The sequence below is a fragment of the Syzygium oleosum genome, unplaced genomic scaffold, assembly GCF_021117445.2.
Source record: "Syzygium oleosum isolate NSW1041296 unplaced genomic scaffold, Sole_v2.1 Sole_v2.01, whole genome shotgun sequence".
In the NCBI taxonomy this organism is placed as follows: Eukaryota; Viridiplantae; Streptophyta; class Magnoliopsida; order Myrtales; family Myrtaceae; genus Syzygium; species Syzygium oleosum.
In genome coordinates, this window is record NW_026607485.1 from 27,942,464 (window position 1) to 27,962,780 (window position 20,317).

Below are 20,317 nucleotides of genomic sequence, written 5' to 3' on the forward strand. Positions count from 1 at the left end.
GGATTTTTATTCTTTTTTTTGTTTCGGGAATAAAAGAATGTATAATCAGAGAATCTAGAGCATTACTAAACAGCCCTTAGAGTTTTTTTTTTTTTGGTAATCAAGCGTCTAGAGATGGAAGAGAAGTTCAAGAGAGGGTCGAGTCACAGCAACGACAGTCGATCATTTGAGCTAATTTTCTTCTTAAAAAATATGATTATTAAGACTGGAGCGATGAATAATGTCATTGAATTACTTTCGCTAATAGGAAGATTCACTGTCGTTTAAGATTTTTGTCTGTTTATCTTAGGAATAATAAACATGCCCTTAGAATTCCTTGTTGATTTTTTCAATAATTTTCTTCTTCTTGAGTTCGATTTGAATTTTTTTAGCTTCCGCTTAATTTCTGAACTTTTTATACACATGTTCTATTTGATGTCTAAATTATATAAAAAAATCCAATGTTATCCCTCCATAAATTCAAGTTAACAGAATTTGCTGATTTAACTTTCAATCTAGTAAGTTTGAACGGTGGACAAAAAGATAACTTCAGACGTGGATTATCCACAAAAGATATTCAACTCAAATCAGAATATAATAGTTCTTTTAATATGTGCAATTTTGAAAGATGATTATCCATGTTATCAAAATAACATGGATTACTATATCCTGATTCAAGTTCAGTATCTTATGTGGATAATCCACGTGTGACGTTATTCCCATTTGAAAGTCAAATTAATGAATTCTTTTAACTTGAATTAATAGAAGGAGAATAACAGATATTTTCATATAGTCATGTATCGAAAGTTTAGAAACGATATTGTATAGTGAATCAAAATTCATGAATTATATTAAATAAATTAAAAATTCAGAGCGATATTGCATGTTATATCAAAGTTGAAGGATTTTTCCCCCCTCTTCTTACTTCACGTTTCGTTCCCTTCCCTATATAGACCTACCAACCTCCGACCCCCACTCATACGACTCATACGGGCCAAAGTTTTATTAATTTTCGCAAAAGCCAAGCCAAGTTAGGCCACAGTGTCGTCACGTTCCTCCGGGCCAAAGTTTTATTAATTTTCGCAAAAGCCAAGCCAAGTTAGGCCACAGTGTCGTCACGTTCCTCCGAAGCACCCGCGCGTCTGAACTCAAGACGACTGTGTGTCTGCTCCTGAGCCACGGAAATTGACCAGCGCCGAGAGAAAACCCCAGACGAGTCCAAATCGAGAGGTGGTGGGGTGGGGACCCTTTCGCAAGCCCCTCTCAGCGTCGTCGATGATCTTTCAGCAGATGGATGGAACCTCGCGAGCTTGAAGCTACGCCACACTCGTCGTTCGACGCTTTATCCCTTCGGAATTCTTGAATTTGGGGGCGTCGCCAAATAATCCCCATCTTACCTTATTTTCAGTGGCTCTCGTTCGATCCCCATTGCGGTTCGCGAGTGCCGCTGCCACACATGTTGTAGTACTACGCGCACGCTCCTTCGCTGCTTCCGCCTTATAATTTTTGCTTGTTCTCACCCAAGACAAAAAGACACAGATATGTTGTCAGGTGCCCCCAGAGAATAAAAAAAAAACAGGGCCTAAATAGCCTCTGCGTTTCGCAGTTGGAGTCCCAGTTGGAACCGGCTCCTTGCGTGGTCGAGTGGACTCGAAGTCAAGCTCGCGCAGGTAAATTTTTTCCCGCTCTGTGGGTGGGCGGGTGGGTGCGTGGGTGCCCGGATCAAATGCGCTCGTGGCTTGACGCAGATTGTTTCTTGTGATGAGAAATGAAGCTGTGGGAAATGGGTGTTGGTTCTTTTTGCCGACTCTTATTTGGGTCGATCGAGTTCACTTTGTCGAGTGATGATGATCTTGGTAATTAGTCATTGTTGGGTCATTAGTGTTTTGTGACTTGGGGTCATGATTTTTACTGATTGACGTTATTCCAACGTTTGATTCGATGGTCGGGGTCTCTGCTGCATGCAATCAAGTCTTGGTCGGGGCGTCGCGTAAGGGTGATCGGTTTTTGGTTCAGACTCCTTTTCTTTTCGCCGTATGCTTTTGCAAGTGCAATTGACAGGTGTCTCTGAGAAGTGAGAACCCCTTTGTCGAATTTGCAATTGTGATTTTCTGGTGGCGAGTCGATGATGAGTTCTCCGAAAATTTTGTCTTTATCTTGCTTTATTGTCTTTCGTGATTGTTCTCTCTCATTCTGAGCACTCGCTGCTTTGTCCTGATGCCCTGGTTCTTAATGACGTGTTCCAAGTGTTCTTGTTTGATTCTTGGCGATTCTTCTATGGTGTGTGCTGCATTTGCGCTCTTCCTGAGCCACAGTATGATACTTTGGCCAGCTCTTTCAAGAATTTGATGCGTTTTTCGATCTGAAGGTAAACTCTCTATTCGGGACTAGGTGTCTTTGTAGTGTCACTATATGATGAGCAGAATTCGTAAAATGGAGTGTCTTTTGCCAGGCTATTCCGTTGAATCTTCATACATTCGCTGTTCTTTGATGCTTTTGGGACTCTTTGCTAAAAACATCAATCTCAAAATTTTTCATACCATGCCAATTGCTGTCATTTCTGTCATTTATGACTCGAATTGAGTTGGGGAACAGTACTATTTCGGAAATCAAGATGGCGATTAAATTGGTGATACTTAGTTGAACGGGCTATGTATTTAAAGTGCAAAGCGTACTTACTGCCACGGGATAAGCTATTTTCAGGGGCTAGGATATCCTCTTTTCAAATTACTTAGCAAGCCTATGCAATTTTGGTCTTCCTGTGGTTTCTTAAAAACAAACTTTTCCGAGATTGCAATTCCAGTTTTTCATGCGGCGGATACTCATTAGAAATTGGTACTTTAATTCAGCAGTTTATTGAGGCCGGAACGTCATCATGGCACCGAGGGCACTGGACTATGAGTCACTGAATGAGAATGTGAAGAAAGTTCAGTATGCTGTTAGGGGTGAGCTGTATCTTCGTGCTTCAGAACTTCAGAAGGAAGGGAAGAAGGTATTACAGTTCGCTTGACTTAGTTTTGCTTTGAGATAATGTGCTTTTGTGATTTGCTGCACTATGCTGTCCGTAAGCTGATGCATCGAATTGGTAGCCGGTGAAATTTTGTGGTCGAGAGTTGTTTTAGGAATGTGAGTATCAAACTTTTTATTCATTCAGTTTGCCAGAGTGTTACTCTTTATCGTGGCCCTTTGGTTGAATGACAGTAACTCAGTCTGTTAAGTATCTTGGAGGAAAAAAAAAGACTTGTGTCTTTCTACATTATTTTGCTGATCTGTTCATTTGCAACTTTCACAGAAAAAAATTGATATTCACGTCATGGCCAAAAAAGACACCTACATTTTGTTGAAATACATATGCTATTTAAATCTCTATTTACGAAGGCATAAAACCATCTAGTTCTTCTCTTTCGTTTCCAATGTTACTGAAATTGGATTGAAAAAGTCATTACATATGTTTGGATGTTTCTCTCTCCAGCTACTTAATTACCGATTTTATCTCTGCAGATCATATTTACAAATGTTGGCAACCCCCATGCTCTAGGACAGAAACCATTGACTTTTCCTCGTCAGGTCGTGACTTGTCAATTCCATATCTTGCGGGACTCACCTGCACCATAACCTCATATGTTCTTTCCTTTTCCATTCTAACTAACCAAATATATTCATTATATCAGGTGGTTGCGTTGTGCCAAGCTCCATTTCTATTGGATGACCCAAATGTAGGATTGCTTTTCCCTGCAGATGCAATTGCAAGAGCCAAGCATTATCTCTCACTTACTACTGGTGGCTTAGGTGCTACTCTTGTTGTTTTGTTACAAGACCTCTGGAATCATAACTTTACCAGTCACCCGAGCATTGTTATCCACACTCTTACTTTTTGTCCATGCATCACTCTTCATTTTCACTCGTAATCCACTTCTTTATTGGCCTCATAACCTTAGTGGGAGGACCACCACTGGGTATATGTACTCAGGGTCTTCCCAAGTAGTCTCATCACCTCACAAATTCTTAGAGCTTTGCAGACTTAGTCATTCTCATGTGCTTACCTAGGTGCTTGTCTTTATTCCAAAAGAATCCCAAATTCTCAAAGGTTAAATGACCATGCTCCCAGTAACATAATCATGTCAATTGACACTCTCCACGAAATCTGCAATTATGCGTGTTTAATCTTTTCGATAGATTAATTACGTGGCCATTCGGTGGTGGTGCTTTGAAAGCGTATCATTATACTTTTCTTGCATTTTTGTTGCCATATTTAATTTAGGAAATTCTGTCATTATAACAAAATAAGGAGCTCTTATGGAGGGTCCCTTATGTCTCAGGTGCTTATAGTGATTCACGTGGTCTTCCGGGTGTTAGGAAGGAAGTGGCAGAGTTCATTGGAAGGCGTGATGGGTACCCAAGGTGATCCCAAAAGTCCTAAAGTATCACTACAGTGATTTCGTCATATCCCGGCTCCCAACAGAAGGGAACTCACCTTTTTTTAACTCTGATGGCAGTGACCCGGAGCTCATCTTTCTCACAGATGGCGCAAGCAAAGGTGTCATGCAGATCTTGAATACTATTATCCGTGGTGAAGGAGATGGGGTACCGTTTCGCCCTCATATTTGCTTATAAATGTTCCATTTTTTCCCTTTCCGGTGTTCTGCCCCTTTTCCCAAGCTACTTTCTTCTTTTACTTGATCTTAATCTTCTTTTTCTTCCTCTAATTATTGTAGTTAAATAATTAATTCAAGGGTGCCAGGGTTTATTTCCTTGGGAAAAATGTTCATTCTTATTTACGTGTCTCTCTTGCCAGGTTCTAGTGCCAGTCCCACAATATCCCCTCTATTCAGCTTCAATAGCTTTGTTCGGTGGTTCTCTTGTCCCGTATTATCTCGAGGAGACAGCAAATTGGGGTCTTGATGTAAATGATCTTCGGCAATCAGTTTCACGGGCCCGTGCCAATGGAATTACAGTAAATACTCTTTCTTTTTAAACTTGAATGTGTGCAGCTACTGCATATCTGAGAGGAGCAATTCACTTAAAATTTGCATGTGTGCATCAAAAGGAAATTGAAAGAGCAGACTATGCAGACTGGTGCAGCTAACCATTTACTTATCTGGCCATCGTATTGGAAAACCACAGTCAAAATCATTTTGAAATCCTCATCTTGTTGTAACATTTCATGTCTATTGTCAATTTAGATCACACTAGTTGATAACTTGCTTTAATAATATGCTGCATTGTTCTCTCCACATCTAGCTACAATTTGTATTTTGAATGACCAGGTGCGAGCAATGGTGATTATAAACCCTGGCAACCCTACAGGCCAGTGTCTCAGCGAAGCTAATTTGAAAGAAATTCTCCACTTCTGTTATCAAGAGAACTTAGCCTTGCTTGGTGACGAGGTTTATCAGCAGAATATCTACCAGGATGAGCGTCCTTTTCTCAGTGCTAGAAAGGTAGTATTTTTTGTTGTTTGATTTAGTCTTACTCCTACAAATTCTCTGCAATCATCAAGCTCAGTAATATCCATTTTCCTCTTATGCTGGTAGGCTTTGTTGGATATGGGACCGCCTATCAGCAGGGAACTTCAGCTCGTTTCTTTCCACACTGTTTCAAAGGGATACTGGGGTGAATGTGGACAGAGAGGTGGATACTTTGAGATGACTAATATACCTCCTAAGGTTTGCTTCTCTCCCACTATGTTGTGTCGCTGGTGGGATTATGGTAATGGGTACTGATCCTATGTACTAGACATGTATGCACATCGGCTATTCAAATTAATTCTGATTCAAATTGAGAATGGTGAAAATTTAGGATCGTAATTGATATAATCATCACTATTCTGTCAATGTGTACTCTTTCAATGTCAGCTACTTCCCCCCGGCTACAATCTTCTGTTTCCACAGGATCATGCAATTTTGTAATTTATCCACTATTCTTATCATAGGTGCTAGTGCTCTTCTTTCACTTTTGATTCATGACTTCATGTTGTATGGATGTCATTTATGATGGCATTGAGCAGTGGATAGCTGAGGCATTAGCGGTGTCTCGATTTATACAAGTTGTTTTGTGCCGATTCTCTTAGTTTATGTTCTCTTCATGTCGCTACATTGCAGAGTGTTGATGAAATCTACAAAGTTGCATCGGTATCACTTAGTCCTAACGTGCCTGCCCAGATTTTTGTAAGTTGCAAAAATTTCCACTGTCTAAGCAGTCGTTTATGACCTAGCTACAACTAATCATCCCTTTTTGTTTATGATACCATTCAGATGGGATTGATGGTTAACCCTCCTAAACCTGGAGACATGTCATACGACCAGTATGTTCGCGAAAGGTACCACTCCTAACACTCCACTGATCATTATTATTTTTTTTTTTTCTATTGGTGAATTTGCTTTCAGGGAAGGTATTGTTCTCTGGACTCGAGGGAACTTAGAACAGCATAATTAACGTGCAGAAACTTTTGGTAATTTATAGCACATGGATTGTGATGGCCTTCTGGTTAATGTTTAAAGCATGTATTTTGCAGCAAAGGGATCCTTGAATCACTGAGGCGACGAGCAAGGATAATGACTGACGGGTTCAACAGCTGCCGAAATGTAGTTTGCAACTTCACGGAAGGTATAAGTTGTTAATTTTGCTTATAATCTCTTTTATCGCAATCTTGCCAATATTATTGCATTCTTGCCAATCTTCCTATAACTTTAGCCGAATTTCGTCTGAGGATTGACGCAAAACTTCTTTTAGGTGCCATGTATTCATTCCCACAAATTCGTTTGCCACCAAGAGCCATACAGGCGGCTAAACAAGCTGGAAAAGTTCCCGATGTTTTCTACTGTCTCAAGCTATTGGAAGCAACTGGCATTTCCACTGTCCCCGGTTCAGGATTCGGGCAGAAAGAAGGGTAAAATATTCATCTACTCATACCATTTCTGCAAAATCTTCCTCGTCTAACTTATAGTTGATTTCTGTGCTCATTTACAGTTTATTTCCTTTCGTTTTGACTTTTCAAGCTGTCTTTCAGGGTTTTGCATATGTGAAATTTTTTCCGAGTTAGTGAAAGGACCTTTTCTTTTGCCACATGTTGCTCTTCTTGCGAAGATGATGCACATTTTTCCTGCGACATCTCAGACAGCAACCGAGCTAATTGATCTACCCTTTTTGCCTGTAGGGTCTTCCATTTGAGGACGACCATCTTGCCTGCTGAGGAGGACATGCCGGAGATCATGGCGAGTTTCAAGAAGTTCAACGACGAGTTCATGGAGCAATATGAAGACCATCGGGGTTATTCCAGGATGTAAACACGATGCCGTACGTCTCCCAACAATCTGTAATATAATCTCCTCCTCTGGTACAACTCTCCTCGAATTGTCTCGATCTTTTCATTCTGATTTGGCCTGCGAGCACATTGTTATTGAATACTTCCCTGTACTTCCGTCTTATCCTCCATTCGCGTTAAACGTCTCTATGACATTTTCTTTCCGACCTTTCTGGCTTTGATTTTTATGTGGAATTGAATTTAACTTTCAATGAATGTAGATGCACAACTTGATGCTTGATGAATCTGAAGAACTTAGAATGAACGATGCTTTTTATACTAAAGCAAGTGGCAGGTCCTACATGAATACGCTTGGGTTCTTTTTGTCATTGTCTTTCGATGAACTACTTTCGTGTTTATGGTATGGACGAATGTCGCGACCCTCTCAAGGCGGGACATTATTAGATGTTTGATCTCGAGGTGAGTTAATGGATCATCAAGTAAGCGCGGACGATTACTCTCACGAGGTGGCGCTCATACATGGCTCGGGGTTCTCTGAAACCTTACCGATCACAACTTGGTTTTAACTCGGTTAATTATGAAATCATGCTGATTTAGTCCCTTTGAAGTTTGTTTACATATTCAAAGATGTGAGAAGGCTCTGAACTTTGCCTTAGAGAGTAAAATATTGTCTGGTCTAATTTCTAAACTCATCAATTCCCTGGGAGCGCATCATGTTACTCGAATTATCATATTAGGACATGCATAATAATAATAATAATAATAATAATAATATCGCTTAAAAAAACTGTGGGAACAATGAGATATATATACTTGTGAAGTTTTGCCATCTAAAACTTCTTGCAATGCAACAAATAATTTGAGACGAGCTTAAATTACTTGATTGCTTCTATTTTCTAGTAATTTCGGGTTTATTCCATTCAAAAATTTATGTAGAGTAAAAAAACAGACTGCCTGGAAAAAGATGTCAGAGCAATGAGATATACGCTCCAAAAGATATTAATGCGTATTCACTTATTTAATTAAATTGAAAAGTACATCTCAATGATATGCCGTTATCAAGAATGAGGAAGCCTAAATACCAATAGGATAAATGAGTGAATTCCTGAACTATATATATCTCATTTTTAGGTCTATTAACTTCACTGTGTTTGGTAGGATGATTAGATAGGAAAAAAATGATTGGAATAATTTTGAGAGAAAATAAGAGAAATGATTCGGAAGGATTAAAGTTCCATCTGTTTTTCGAAAAATGAATGATTTAAAGAATATTTTTTCAAAAAATGATCTTTTGAAATAATTAGTCAATAAAAAATATTATTATTATCGACAATAATTAATTTCTAAACAATCTTGTGAATAGTAAAAATTTTCTTCAATTTATTCATTTTTGTAAAAGATACAAGTAATCATATTTAGAAGGGTTAATACCACCAAAAACCCTAAACTGGTACATGTGTGACAATTTTACTTCGAACTTTTTTTTTTGCCACCAAAAACCCCAAACTGGTACATCTGTGACAATTTTACTCCAAACTTTTTTTTTTGTCACCAAAAATCCCAAATTAGTACACATATGATAATTTTACTCCAAACTGGTAAACCCGTGACAAATTTACCCTAAACTATTTTTTTGACCACGAAAAACCTCAAATTGGTACATCCGTGACAATTTTACCCCAAACTAATAATTTTTTAATATTATTTTTTTATTTTTTCGAATTTTTTTATTTTTTTTTCTTCATCTTCAACCTATGGCTGGTCGTCGGACCGGCGACTGGCCAGAGGCGGAAGCCGGAGAGGGCGACGAGGGCCGCCCTCGCCGGCATTGAGCGAGGGCTGTCCTCGCCCGCCTAGGCGAGGGTAGCCCTCGCCCTATGCAGGCGAGGGTCGCCCTCGCCAGATCCGGGTAAGGCAGCCCTCGCCCAACTCAGGCGAGGGTCGCCCTCGCCCGACGCCGGCAAGGGTGGCCCTCGCTAGCAGTCGGCGAGGCCGACCTCGCCGGCTTCCGCCTCTGGCCGGTCGCCGGTCCGGCGACCGGCCAGAGATTGAAAATGAAGAAAAAAAAACAAAAAAAATTAATAAAAATTCGAAAAAATAAAAAAATAATATTAAAATTTTAGTTCAGGGTAAAATTGTCACATGTGTACCAGTTTGGGGTTTTTTGTGGTATGTTCAGGGTAAAATTGTCACAAGTGTACCAGTTTGGAGTTTTTTGGGGTATGTTCGAGGTAAAATTGTCACATGTGTACCAGTTTGGGGTTTTTGGTGGTAAAAAAAAAAGTTCGGGGTAAAATTATCACACGTGTACCAGTTTGGGTTTTTTGGTGGTGTTAACCCTATTTAGAAAACTATTTTTCAAATTATTCATTATTCGTGATATGATGCATCCCTAGATTTTTTCTGTGTCTACGATTATCATGAAAAATATCGATGGCAACATTTAATGGAAAAATAATATAAATGGTTCCTAAACTTTGATTCAATAAGCAATATAGTCCTTATGTGGTCTTTAGATTTTTGGCACATGTTTAATTTAGTCCATGAACTATATGAAAATATTCAATATTATTTCTAAAGTTGAATCAATGGAAGGACAATCAGGGATCAAATTGAATATGTATAAAAAAATTTAGGGTTCACATCGCATAAATTAAAATTTCAAAAATCGCAACGCATATTAGGCGAAAGTTCAGGGTTATTTGCATTATTATCCCAAATTTAAAAGCTAAACGACGTGGCATGACAAGATCGCGTCTCTACTGTTTTCGCGAGACTCGAGGAAAATGCTCCGCACGCCGATTCCTCCTTTCTCCCGAAAGAAATCTTCATCCCGGCATCAGCCGTACGCGGCGGCGATGAAGCAGCGAACATGGCCGCACCGCTCGGACAACCCCCGCTTCTCCGCCCTCCCATTCGACGGCTGCGGCGCCGACAACCTCGCCGCCAAGCTCGTCCGCCACCACCGGACCGACCGCGCCTCCTCCAGCCGGCACGCCTCGAAGCCGCCGCCGTCCGGGCTCAGGAGCCCCGCCTCGCGCCGGGCTCTGGCCCCACCCTCGGGATCGCCGGAGCCCGCGCCGTCCCGGGACTTCGCGGCACTGCCGTACGACGTGCTCGCCAGGATCGCCGTCTCGTTCTCGCAGTCGAACCTCCGGGCGGCGTCGCTGGCGTGCAGGTCGTGGAGCGAGGCGCTCCGGCCGCTGAGGGAGGCGATGCTGCTGCTCCACTGGGGGAAGCGGTTCAAGCACGGCCGGGGCGGGGCGCGGGCGAACCCGGAGAAGGCCCTCGAGTCGTTCCTGAAGGGGGCCGTGCGCGGGTCCACGCTCGCCATGGTCGATGCTGGCCTGATGTACTGGGAGATGGGGAAGAAGGAGGCCGCCGTCGAATTGTACAGAAAAGCCGCGTCGCTCGGTGATCCGGCGGGGCAGTGCAATTTGGGGATTGCTTGCTTGCAAGGTTAGGGTTTAGTAATTTGGTAGTTGCACTAACCAAATATTGCTTCTTTGAGCTGAAGAAGATAAAAGGGACTAGACTTCGTTAGTGTTTGTGCCTCGTGATTGTTTCTTTGGTTTCTTTTTGTTAAGATTGCATCTGGGGACTTGTGATGTGATGAGATTGGTGTAACTTTTGCTTCCCAACCATTTAGCAAAGCATTATCCGTCAGGAATGTTGGTAAACGTCCAACTAGAAGAGATTGGTGTCTGTTGATTTTCCTGGTTTTCGAAATTGAGATCATACTCTTGCTGAGAGCGGAGGCCTGAAGGATTGTGAATGGAACATCGTCGAATCGGTTCGCTGTCGAGAGCAATTTTCTCCATTTCCATGAAGGAGGTGTTTTTTAACGTATACCGAGCTGATTGACAGCTTAAGTGCATGATATGGCAAATGGCTTGTTCTTTCAATTCTCAATGCGTTTGTGAACTCTATTATGTTTCGAAATTCCCTTCTTTCTGGGGGTCACTCTGCTCATGATTCTTCTTTTGTCGCTTTAAATTATGACTCCCTCTTGTGGTTCGGTTGCCGAAGTCTGTTATGCATGTTCTTATGATTACTCTGCATGCTTGCAGTTGAACCTTCAAAACCTGAGGAAGCTATTAAATGGTTACAGCTAGCTTCAACGGCTGGCCATGTCCGTGCTCAGTACCAATTGGCACTTTGCCTGCATCGAGGCTGTGGCCTGGATAGTAATTTAGTGGAAGCGGTATACTGCTTTTCTGTCTTTTGGCCTTATTTTTTGGAAGGCTGTGTGGCTGATTAAAATTCAAGAAAGTTTCTTGTGCTTATGAGCTTCTGACATAATGTATAGCCACCCCTTCCTCCCTTCCCCTTCTCCTGCTCTGGGCACAATTTTTTTGTCTAATAACTGTACATAGTTTTTTTGCTGGTTGCTTTCAAAATCCTAATTTCGAGTCTGTGCTTCATTTGTCTGAAAACTTGGTGCATTTAACAATGGTGGCGTTTGAACATACTGAAGAATCAGATGTATACATGGATTAATGCAGTTGAGGGCTGGAGAGTTCAGTACTTGCAATAGGCTGCCTTTTGTCCTATTCTTTCATTGTATTTGAACATCATAAATTACAAGTTAAAGAAGAAACCTTGGTGAATTTAAGTTGAAGTTTAGGCTAATAATGAAGCAGTAGATGTGTCCCGCAGTCCTTTTATCTTGCAAGACTGTCTGCAAATAGTTCGCTAGTGTCCATGATCAAAGAAGAGTTCGCATGTGTCTGACAGATCCACTGCTTTCTTTTTTCTTTCTTTTATCATTTCGTCGCTTTTAATTATCAGGTTCTTTTGTCATAGGCTAGATGGTATCTGAAAGCTGCCGAAGGTGGTTATGTGCGTGCTATGTACAATGTTGCACTTTGCTACTCATTTGGGGAGGGTTTACACCGAAATCGGAGACAAGCTAGAAGCTGGATGAAGCGAGCAGCTGATCGTGGTCACAGCAAAGCTCAATTTGAGCACGGGCTGAGCCTTTTTTCAGTATGTAACAATCACAGGAAATTTTTTTTTTCATCAACCAGTGTGATTAAGCTACCCAATATCATCCGGATGTTTCATTTTACCATTTTAATAGGATGAATGATGTCTGAGAATGGACATTTGATAACTGTATTATAAGTTTTTGCTTACTTGGACTTTGCTCTCTTAAGGGACTACAGAGACTGATGGGGACTTTCTCACCCTCTGCAGGCGGGTGAGATGCTGAAAGCTGTTGTATACTTGGAACTTGCTACTCGGGCTGGCGAAAGAGCAGCAGCTCACCTGAAGAATGTAATTCTCCAACAGCTGTCAGCACCATCACGTGATCGTGTGATGCTTCTTGCTGACAATTGGCGTGCTTTGCCTTCATCTCGCTGAGGTAGGTATTTATGAACTTAAGTCCATACATTACCGTCTACTGGCAATATATGGGCAGCTCAGTTATTTTTCTTCTAGTAGTATTTAGATGGATTTCACCATAGTTAACTTAGCTAGGTGAATGTGGTAAACCCAAACACAGAGTGCATTGCTTTTGGGTCAACTTTTTTCACGTGGGATCGATAATGGCATGTACCGAAGATGGCTGAGCAATTCGCTCAGAATGCATAGGTTGCAAAAAATCAGGATACAATTGATCTATGAAGAGCTGCGAGCTCTCTTATTTAATCATTTGATTGACTATTGTAGCACATCATTTGCCGTACAAGTATATGATAGTTACTGATTCGAAGAAAATTGCAGATAAGGTTAATTGCATGCAATAGGCTTTTCTGTTGAAAAAAATGTTGAGAGCAGAGGCGACAGTCAATTGCTCTTCAAGCTGTCTTTAGAATGTATTATTAACTCGTTTTCCTGTAGCACTTTCTTCCGTTCTCATTTCTGATGCTCCATATGTGTCCGGCTCTCTCTAGGATTAAAGTCGTGGGCATTCAAGTTTCTGAGGGTGGCAAAAGGGACTGTTATGATGGGCCTAGCTGCTGGTTGATGGCTTTCCTGCTTGTGCTCCCTTACTGCACTGTGATGAAGCTGATCTTTTGCTAGTAGTTTCCAAAGTGTGCTTTGTCGTAAGCGGACGTAAGGTTTGATGGATTGAGGGTCGAGCTCCACATGAAACCCTATTGCTGGTTGTAAGATAAGTTTTGCCAACTCAGTAAAGCCATAAATGGTCCCAGGAATTTTTGTGAATGACGATTGTTGAAGCTTGAAACTAGCAAATCCGGTCCTCCATCCGAATGTTCGATCCGGCTACACATAGGAGTCTTGCAAGTTTGGCCTCCTCCTGAAATCGATCATGAATCCGGTTGTTTGTTGAATAAACAGAGCCTATTCAATGGCGAGCGGAGTTATGGCCTAACACATCCTGTGCCAAGCAGAGCTGTGGATGGGAACCACCAGGAATTGCTGTAATTCCACTACCCAATCAGGAAGTGTTCATCACCTGGATGTGGTCCTATCTTCTTCTTCTTTTTTCCCTTTAAATCTCAAAAATTTGCTAGGAGTCTTTTTTATGTTAATCCACTTTTTTGGTACGCACCCACTAAACACTTAATCGAACAAAATCTGAAAATCCTAATCAATTATAACATTTAACAACTATCTCTTCTCCTGCCCTAAGAGGCAGCAGGGGAAGAGCCTCCATATGGAAATTGAATTGCGCCCACAAAATTCTTAAAAGCAACGGGCTCGTCTCTAATAAAACTCGACTGTTTCGAGTTATGGTCAACATGAGCTCCAAATTGTGAACCTACTAAACTTTATGAATTCCTAAACAAAAACCGTAGTAATTGAAATAACGTGTCTGGATTGATTTTTATTCTTTATGTTTTGTTCAGTGATACAGCAGAAACGATAGAAACACAAATCACCCATTCGCTAACATGCGCCCACGAGCGCAAAGTCGGAGAAAAATCTCTCATAAATTCTTAAATTCAAAGGGATAAACCATCCTACAAGAGTATAATATGCATATACAAATCTAGAGAACCTGAAAATCCATAGCGTTGAGCTTCACGACCGATCTCTCGATTCTACGATCAGCGACCAGGTTCACCAACCCAACCTTGCTTGATCTTATTATGCCCTGTAAAAGACCAAGAGCTAGTATCAGCAAGCATCTTGAGATTGCAATTTTTCTGATTAGCGTGTTTGATCTTTTTATCAGGATGCATACCATCAATCTCAAAATTCGGAGCAGCTTTCCTTGAGAACCAAGGAAATATTGCGGCACGGGTATAGGCGTTGGCACCTTAAAATCCCAAGTGCGAAATTTTCCAACATTCATAATCTGGAGTTTGTTTGTCCCAAAAATTATTTTGCTGACCACATTCAACCGTTACCAGAAAACTGCATTAGTGTCCATCGTGTGGAATTCAACTTAGATTAAGTAACAGTGGCACGTACCGAAAATGATGGCAACGCAATTCACTGCGAATTCCTAGGTCGCAAAAAATTAGGATGCAATTGATCTATGAAGAGCTGCGAGCTATCTGATTTAATAATTTGAGTGACTATGGTGGCACATTATTTGCGTGGGTCTTCGCGTTGTCGTTGATGAAAGCGTGCAGAGGAAACTGGTGAATTACATCCATAAAGTTAGTGCTCTTGCCGTGAAAATTTTGTGATCAGATTTGTTAGTGCTCTTGCACGTCCCACCGGACGTACCAAAAAGATTTTTCGTCAGAATTCGACTCGACGACAAAATACCTTTCACCAAAAGTCGTTCTTCGATTTTTTTTTATAAGAGGAGGCAATTATGCGGTGACTCTGGATTGGAAAAATCACATAAACACAAAAGAACTGATAGATGTGCTTTAACGAAATTTAATCAACATTAAAGAAAATAAAATTATGCCGGAATTTAATCGACGACAGAATGCAGTAACATAAAATACAATGATTTGAGAGTTACAACTACATTTAACTAAGACATTCGCCGGAATTTAATCGACGATGAGATATTTAAGAACTTAGTGCATAGTCTTATCGACTCACGACGGGGGGGCCAACTTTGATGTCTACTTCGAGAAAAAATCAGAAGGCCATTGGAATGGCCTTTCCATTCACTATATAAAAAAAGTAGAACTAGGATTTTCCACATGGCTTTCCCACCGCCAACTCATGGAGAATAACGACATGATTCACGACCGATCATGAGGAAAATATCTATCAACTTTTCGTGCATGAAGAAAGTTTCAAGGTACCTAAAATTAAAAGCCGAGTCAAAAAGCAAAGTGGGCGGAAGTAATATCGACTCCAAAAATATTTAAAATCTTTTTCGTAACGTATGTTAGCCGCGAGGGGGAGAAACAATACTTTGTGAAAATTTGGACCCCATTTCGTCGTTGCGTCCCGCAATCCGGGGGACGTGACTCCCTCGCGATACCGGCGATCCTCGATCCTAGATATTCTTCGAGTGACCCATCGAGAGAAGATATCAATTGACCGGAGGCGATACCATCGGATTGTCACGAGAGAAATTACTCTCTGAAGATTGATTCAACTTTGCAACGTGTTCCGGAAGATAAAGAGGGAATGATTTCTTTTTTAGTAAGAGAGGGAGATTATTGGCGGTGATCCCACCAAAATCTCGGAAGTCCTGAGTTCGACCGCTCTAGAAGCGTAAGGGGATTGATAGAATAATTAAATATTAAATTACGCGATTAGATAAATAGGTTTAAACTTTTAAAACAGTTACAAAACCTTACACTTTTTGGTCCAGCCATCCGACCAGGCAGAAAATGCCAGAGACGTCACACGCGAGTCAAAGATGAGACCACCAAGTGGGCGGAGAAGGGGCGGCAAAAGAGTTAAAGGCAGATGTCGACTAAGACGATGCTGTCGGTAACTTGGGGCACCCCCAACAAGTTCGTGCCTTCTCTTAATAATTTTAATATTGTCATTACCTTTTTGAAATTTTGGCATCGATTTCTCCTTTTGCCTTTTTCGGAGTTTCGCCCAACCGCCCAGGCGCCCACCAGTTCTATAAAAGGCCCAACACACATTCGTTTTCTCGACACGCTCAGTTCTTTGTCGTACTCTGCTGCTCTCGTCTTCTCTCAATCATCAGATCGCCCGAAACAAACAGAACATGTCGTGCTTCAAGGGAAAATACCACTGTACTCCTTTTCTCTCTCTCTCTCTCTCTCTCTCTGCGCGCACACGCTTTGCTTCCTTTGGATAGTCGAGTTTGGTCTACATAGTATTCTAGTTGGTCGACAGTTCTGTTTTTTCCTAGCTCGATTTCTGTCACAGTTCATATTCAGTTCATATTCGGTTCGAACTGAACCGAAAACCGAACTGAACCAAACCGAACCGAACCGGTTTTTTTGTTCCGTTCATATTGGGTCCGAGCGAGATTCGATTCGGTTCAAGGGTACACCCTAAGTTCGGTTTTTCAAGAAAATCGAACCAAACCAAACCGTTTACACCCCTACCATTTGGCAAGCATTCCCAATGTTGGCTTTCGGCCGAAAGCCAACATTAGGAATGTTGAAACCAACTTTTTTCTTCCCAAACTGCCCTCACTTATTCTGGCTTATTCCGGTTTTTCCCTTCTTATTACTGTTCATCTTTTGCGCGAGGGCCAATGGTAGCCCGACACCTGATTGCAGAAGGTTGATCTCGTTTACTCATGCCATAGTTCGAATTCTAGTTTATTTGTAGTAAAAGTGGTGTCTGGTTTGGTTTGCTCTAGTTTGGCCTTCTTATCTGTAGTAAAAGTGGTGTCTGGTTTGATCTGCTCTAGTTTGGCCTTCTTATCTGTTCTCTGGATGCTGAATTTATTTGTAGCGGCTTTTACTGGTAGTTGAACGTTGCGTGCTATGGATTCAAGTTCTACGTGTCTGTAGTTGGAGGAAGATATTGTCGATCTAGCCAATCACGACAATCTGTTTATAACTCTTTTTCTGTGCAAGGCTTTGCCTTGACTACTCATGAATCATGATCCTGTTCTTCCTAGATGTGATATAATTTAACCCTAGCTTCTGCCCGACTTGATTTGGTTTCATCGACGATGTGAAGTTTTTGTACATATGTTTGGCCATCCTTAAGTTTTATGAGTGTTGTCTTCATTAGTATTTGTCTACAATGATCTGGAACTTCCTGCGTGTTCCTGTTTATATTCCTAGGATAGCAAGGAATCGAGTCAATTAGTTGCAATGTTTGCTTGGTTGCCAAGTTGAGCTCTGAGGTTGAGTGAGAGTGGTTTCCAGCAAATATAATGTGGATGGTAACTCACTGAGATTCCTGATAAGCTGTTTAAGTGAAAGCTTTCTTTTACTCTGAATTAGAGTGTATTTCACTCGTCTTTTTTCTGGGTTTTGACTAGATAAAGTTAACTTTGGTGATTATTGAAAAGTCTGTTCGTGTGATTTGCTTTAGGCATGCCTGTGTTGCTCATTCAAAAGTCTAGGGCATGTTGTTAAATGATTCGAAATACTGTGATTTTCTGCAATCTTGTTCCAGATTTAAGACCTACTAATGCCCTGTTAAATACTGTTATACTGGAAAAATGCTAAAAATGAATCTCGAGACGGGTCGGGCATGAGTCGAGAAACTTGCATTGCAAATGAATGGGTCAAAACGGGTTAAATGGGTCAATTCGGGTCGGACCATCTATGACCTGACCCAAACCCGGCCCGACCCACCTGTTTGACGGGCCTAGATGTAATATAATTTAACCCAAGCTTTCGCCCAATTCAATTTAGTTTCATCGACGATGTGTCGTATCTTTGCCGGCGTTTCAAGTCTATCTTTTTTGATGTGATTATTCTTTCCATGTGTATATTTAAGACACGGTGGTGATGGACAATGTTATAGAGTTTTTTTTTTGGTCAAAATGTTATAGAGTTTTAATGCGTGAGGACTTTATGGGATTTATGTAGATGAGCTCATCGCCTATGCTGACCACCTCGGTACCCCTGGAAAGGGTATTCTCGTTGCTGATGATTCGACTGGCACCATCAGCAAGCAGTTGTTTGACATCAACGTTGAAGCTGTCGAGTCCCCCATGCATACCCTCCTTGAACTCCTCTTGACCACTCTTGGAGCTCTCGCGTACCTTAGTGGAGCGATTCTGTCCGAGGAAACTCTCTACCAGAAGACCGCTGAAGGTCAGTGTTCTCAATAGCATTTTCTTAGCCGATCTTCAGTTGTCTCGAAATGAGTAGATGAGAAGCTCATCATGATGTTTTGGCTTGCGAGACATCTGCATACACGTTCATTTCGAGTCTAGGATTACAGTTTTATGTAATTTTCTCATTCACTGAATTATTGTATTTGTGCAGGTAAGCCCATCGTAGATATCCTGATGGAAGCTGGGGTACTTCCTGGCATTAAGGTTGACAAGGGCACAGTTGAGCTCGCTGGCACAAATAGCGAGACCACCACTCAGGGTCTCGATGGCCTTGCTCAGCGATGCCAACAATACTACGCGGCCGGTGCTCGCTTTGCCAAATGGCGTGCTGTGTTCAAGATCGGCTCAAGCGAGCCATCTCTGCTTGCCATCAATGAGAATGCAAATGGACTGGCGAGGTTTGCCATTATCTGCCAGGAGAACGGCCTAGTCCCCATTGTGGAGCCTGAGATCTTGGTGGATGGTTGCCACAGCATTGACAAGTGCGCTGAGGTGACGGAGCGTGTCCTCGTCGCTTGCTACAAGGCCCTAAATGACCACCGTGTGCTCATCGAGGGAACCTTGTTGAAGCCTAACATGGTCACCCCTGGATTGGAAGCCCCCAAGGTTGCTCCGGACGTCATTGCTGAGTACACCGTCCGTGCCATGCTGCGAACCGTGCCTGCTGTTGTTCCAGCCATCATGTTCTTGTCTGGTGGGCAGAACGAGGGGGAGGCCGTCCTCAACCTCAATGCCATGAACAAGCTCAAGGGCAAGAAGCCAAGGAGAGGCCTCAATCTCAATGCCACAAGCAAGCTCCTAGGCAAGAAGCCATGGAGCCTCTCCTTCTCCTTCGGTCAGGCCCCACAGCAAAGCATCTTGAAGGCCTGGGCCGGAATGGAAGAGAACATTTGTGAGGCACGGGCCGCATATCTCAGGAGATGCAAGGCAAACTCGGAGGCGACTCTCGGAACTTACAAGGGCAAAGCTCAACTTGACGAGAAGGCGACCCTCAGAACTTACAGGGGCAAAGCTCAACTCGTCGAGGGCACTTCCGGTTCTCTCCATATTTAAAACTGAAAGTACTAAATGCGGATCTAGGACAAAATGCTCTACTCCTAGCCTTTATTATGTTGCTTGCTTTATGTATATGGATGCTTTTGTGTATAAATAAATGTTTGCTGGTTGTTAAGAAACCATGCTTGTAGTGGTGATCGACTCTTTAGATAATCGATGCTCATTCTTGTATGTACTGCGAGTGCATATCATCAGTATCAGGTGTTGCTGGAAGAACATTAGCCCAACTAATCTTCCTGTTCACATTGAATGGACATGATTTTTGAGTATCTTCATGGCCTAGGCCTTGTAAATTTTCACCTAGATTTGGCATCACTCTTAGACATGGATCTACACAGATCATAGCACACTAAAAATGTTAGCTTGCATCATTACACCAAGGCTATCTAAACTCCCAAGGCTATTGAAATGCTAAAACTGCATAGAGTACCATTGCACCAAATTTATAGCCCTTTGCCAAAATACGGTGTTGTAGATAGATTTGTTTAGAGATGAATTTAGCAATAATAAGACTCCGAAATTGTTAATTTGATACTCGGATGCTTCAAGTTTCTGTTCGCCTTCACAGGGAAGGGTCTCTTTGGAGGTTTGAAGAACATCAAACCCGGCGGGTAGGTGAGTTGTGGACAGGGTAGACCGAGTCAGAGACAGATCAAAATTTCAAGAGCCACTAACTTATGGTGAGAATTGGCCTTGACGAAACAGGGGAAGCAATAGCACAAGCCATAGTTCATCTTTGCAGTGCTCGGTCTTGTTAGTCCTGTTTTGCTCGCAGTACTAAACTTAAAGGTTTTGTTAGAGAACAGACAGTATCACCGGGCATGGGTATTGGTGTTGGCACCTTAAAATCCCAAGTCCGAAATTTTCCGACATTCATAATTTGGAGTTTGTTTGTC

General features: G+C 41.8%; 3 protein-coding genes across 8 annotated transcripts; all 3 read left to right on the forward strand.

Moving 5' to 3' along the window:
- The first annotated feature begins 1,219 nt into the window (after positions 1 to 1,219).
- Positions 1,220 to 7,527, forward strand: LOC115689953 (glutamate--glyoxylate aminotransferase 2). 3 transcript variants are annotated; one of them, XM_030616164.2, is made up of 14 exons: positions 1,225 to 1,649; positions 2,829 to 2,971; positions 3,481 to 3,546; positions 3,651 to 3,768; positions 4,299 to 4,380; positions 4,476 to 4,563; positions 4,775 to 4,933; positions 5,247 to 5,420; positions 5,514 to 5,645; positions 6,081 to 6,146; positions 6,234 to 6,298; positions 6,494 to 6,585; positions 6,712 to 6,868; positions 7,136 to 7,527. In XM_030616164.2, exons 2-14 carry the CDS (start codon positions 2,855 to 2,857, stop codon positions 7,263 to 7,265), a joined length of 1,446 nt encoding a protein of 481 aa, XP_030472024.1. In that variant the 5' UTR covers positions 1,225 to 1,649; positions 2,829 to 2,854; the 3' UTR covers positions 7,266 to 7,527. The 3 variants fall into 3 exon arrangements, with proteins under 3 accessions (XP_056172333.1, XP_030472024.1, XP_030472023.1); XM_030616163.2 differs by having other exon boundaries at positions 2,832 to 2,971; XM_056316358.1 differs by lacking the exon at positions 7,136 to 7,527 and having other exon boundaries at positions 1,220 to 1,649; positions 6,712 to 6,872.
- Positions 7,528 to 9,976: 2,449 nt separating this feature from the next.
- On the forward strand, positions 9,977 to 13,669 carry LOC115689960 (F-box protein At1g70590). 4 transcript variants are annotated; one of them, XM_056316375.1, is made up of 5 exons: positions 9,980 to 10,702; positions 11,314 to 11,447; positions 12,050 to 12,232; positions 12,443 to 12,611; positions 13,405 to 13,669. In XM_056316375.1, the coding sequence occupies exons 1-4, from the start codon at positions 10,030 to 10,032 to the stop codon at positions 12,608 to 12,610; spliced, it is 1,158 nt and encodes a 385-aa protein (XP_056172350.1). In that variant the 5' UTR covers positions 9,980 to 10,029; the 3' UTR covers position 12,611; positions 13,405 to 13,669. The 4 variants fall into 4 exon arrangements, with proteins under 4 accessions (XP_030472034.1, XP_056172350.1, XP_030472032.1 ...); XM_030616172.2 differs by lacking the exon at positions 13,405 to 13,669 and adding an exon at positions 13,144 to 13,399; XM_056316372.1 differs by lacking the exon at positions 13,405 to 13,669 and adding an exon at positions 13,144 to 13,399 and having other exon boundaries at positions 9,981 to 10,702; positions 12,443 to 12,615.
- A 2,588-nt stretch (positions 13,670 to 16,257) lies between these two features.
- LOC115689955 (fructose-bisphosphate aldolase 6, cytosolic-like) lies at positions 16,258 to 19,540 on the forward strand. The gene is made up of 3 exons (XM_056316380.1): positions 16,258 to 16,347; positions 18,115 to 18,342; positions 18,517 to 19,540. Exons 1-3 carry the CDS (start codon positions 16,320 to 16,322, stop codon positions 19,416 to 19,418), a joined length of 1,158 nt encoding a protein of 385 aa, XP_056172355.1. The 5' UTR covers positions 16,258 to 16,319; the 3' UTR covers positions 19,419 to 19,540.
- Positions 19,541 to 20,317: the final 777 nt, after the last annotated feature.